The sequence below is a fragment of the Triticum aestivum genome, chromosome 6B, assembly GCF_018294505.1.
Source record: "Triticum aestivum cultivar Chinese Spring chromosome 6B, IWGSC CS RefSeq v2.1, whole genome shotgun sequence".
Taxonomy (NCBI): domain Eukaryota; kingdom Viridiplantae; phylum Streptophyta; class Magnoliopsida; order Poales; family Poaceae; genus Triticum; species Triticum aestivum.
In genome coordinates, this window is record NC_057810.1 from 685,544,171 (window position 1) to 685,546,232 (window position 2,062).

General features: G+C 47.4%; 1 protein-coding gene across 2 annotated transcripts in view; it reads right to left on the reverse strand.

Moving 5' to 3' along the window:
• Nucleotides 1-1,398: 1,398 nt before the first annotated feature.
• The window catches only part of LOC123134867 (uncharacterized), a 1,624-nt gene continuing 960 nt past the window's right edge, over nucleotides 1,399-2,062 (reverse strand). The window contains exon 2 of one of the 2 annotated variants that reach the window (XM_044554023.1): nucleotides 1,399-2,060. In XM_044554023.1, the coding sequence (XP_044409958.1) occupies nucleotides 1,973-2,060 (88 nt within the window). In that variant the 3' untranslated portion in view covers nucleotides 1,399-1,972. The remainder of the gene's footprint in view (nucleotides 2,061-2,062) is intronic. The other variant, XM_044554022.1, reaches the window with a different exon arrangement.

Below are 2,062 nucleotides of genomic sequence, written 5' to 3' on the forward strand. Positions count from 1 at the left end.
GTGCACTGACTCGATCGTGCCCTGGCGCTTGGGCAATCATGTCGTGTCAGCGGCAAGAGAGACCGACCTTCCATCGAATCCTTCGGAAGCGCCCACCAAGTCCAATTGTGAGTCTGCGCCCACGACCGATTCCGGCCATTGACGGTGCTCGGTGTGGGCATATACTGTGTATGTCGCAATCGAGTTATTCTGAGCGATCGTGCGTTCTGTTTACCTGCTCTGCTCGGCCGTCGCCAACGTTGACGTTCCAGAGTTTCTTCTTCTGGTTAGCAAATATTTGACGGGTTATTTGACTGGTTTGACGGGTTTGTTTGTTTGTTATTTGATGGGTTTGTTTGTTTGTTGTGGAAGCAGTACGTACCAACTAGATCGTCAAATATTCAAAGAGTTCGTTAAACTACTATAGTAAACTACTACATGCAACTCCACTATGGGTCAGCTGTTCAACGCATCTGGTGTGCGTATATACATAAACAGCCGGGTTTCAACGGCAGCTCGATAAACGGCCCGTATCATGTACTGTATGTATGTATGTTCAGTAGCCAATCCGACAGGCGATGAGTATTGGTGAGTCCGGCAACTGATTTCTGGCCAAGAACCAGAACCGATCAAGAAGCAGTCCAGAACTCCAGATGTGCGCGCCCACCGTCTCCCAGACATCATCTTCTTGCGCAAGTTGAGGCCTCCTTTGGTTTGTAGGAATTTTATAGGAATTCTATAGGATAGGATTTGTAAAGAAAAAATTTCTTTGAAGCCCTTTGGTTTGTAGGAATGGATTCATATTCCTATGTAGGATAGGAATCAATCCTTCACATTTTGGAGGAAAAAAAACATTAGGCTAGACTCAATGGAAAAATTCCTATCCTATGCACCAAATGATATCTCTTCCTCTGTAGGAATTGAGATGCATGTCATCTCACTTCCTATGATTTTCCTATTCCTATAAAATTCCTATCCTATGAACCAAAGGAGGCCTGAAGGGTTGGGGCCGCTCCGCCGTCCCTCGGTCAACAGTAAAATACCACTTTCTCTAGAAGAAACAGTAAAGTACCACGGCTCTGAAGAAAACAGTAAAATATCACGAGCAGGATGAAGAGGGCTCCTCTGTTCATCAGCCGCGCCATGAAACTTTACAGAAACTTCGCCAGAGTCGGGGATTTCTCCCGTGCTGCAAGATGGTGGCCTGATCCGGCCGGGGACACGGGTGCCGCGTGACGGGACCAAGCGACGGCGAGACGCCACTGATCTCTTGCAAAGCTTATCCAAAACTGAAACAAGGGGAGATGCATCCACACTCTAGAAACAGAAACAGAAACGAGGGCAGAGAGTTGTAGCGGCAAACAAATCATCCAAGGATGGATAAGCCTCCCGTCACGGGACAGATCAGATGCATGCATGTTTGTCTCCAATTTGTCACTCATGATTGATGTATATCCAAAACCAAAATCAAGGGTTATACACAGCTAGCGGGCAGGGAGGACGAACTCACTCTATGTGGCTGGTCACAGTGGGGAGGAACTTAGGAGTAACATCACACACTCCAATACAACTTTGCTTATGTGGCACGTATTTAATGAAGAGAGAGGTGCTTGTGGTAACTAGCTAAGTTACCGGAACATCACACGCTCCAAGAAACAATTAGTCTATAACCTAATAAATACATCATTACATAACACTACATAGATGTTCCTACCCACTATGGGAGTAACATAGTCTAGGAAAGTGTGAAGTTACTAGCTTATGTTCTTGTCCATTGTGACCAGCCTGTGCAGCGGAGCGGAAGAAGAGGCTCACTCTATGTACAGCCACTCTATAAGCTAGCTAATTGATAAGGCCGGGATGAAATTGGGTCTTAAAACTCCAGCCTTCTTGCCTAATCCCCACCGATCTTCTATACAGCGACCGGAATTATTCGGGGAGTTTCTTTCCTATGTACAGTATGTACTGCTATGGCATGTCGACGCTGGTTTTTTTACTGCTTGCTGCCGCCTGCACGGCCTCCGGCCATGGATGCGGCGGAGAGCCGGCTGGCCCCGGCGCGGAACCGGTCGGCGCGCTTCCT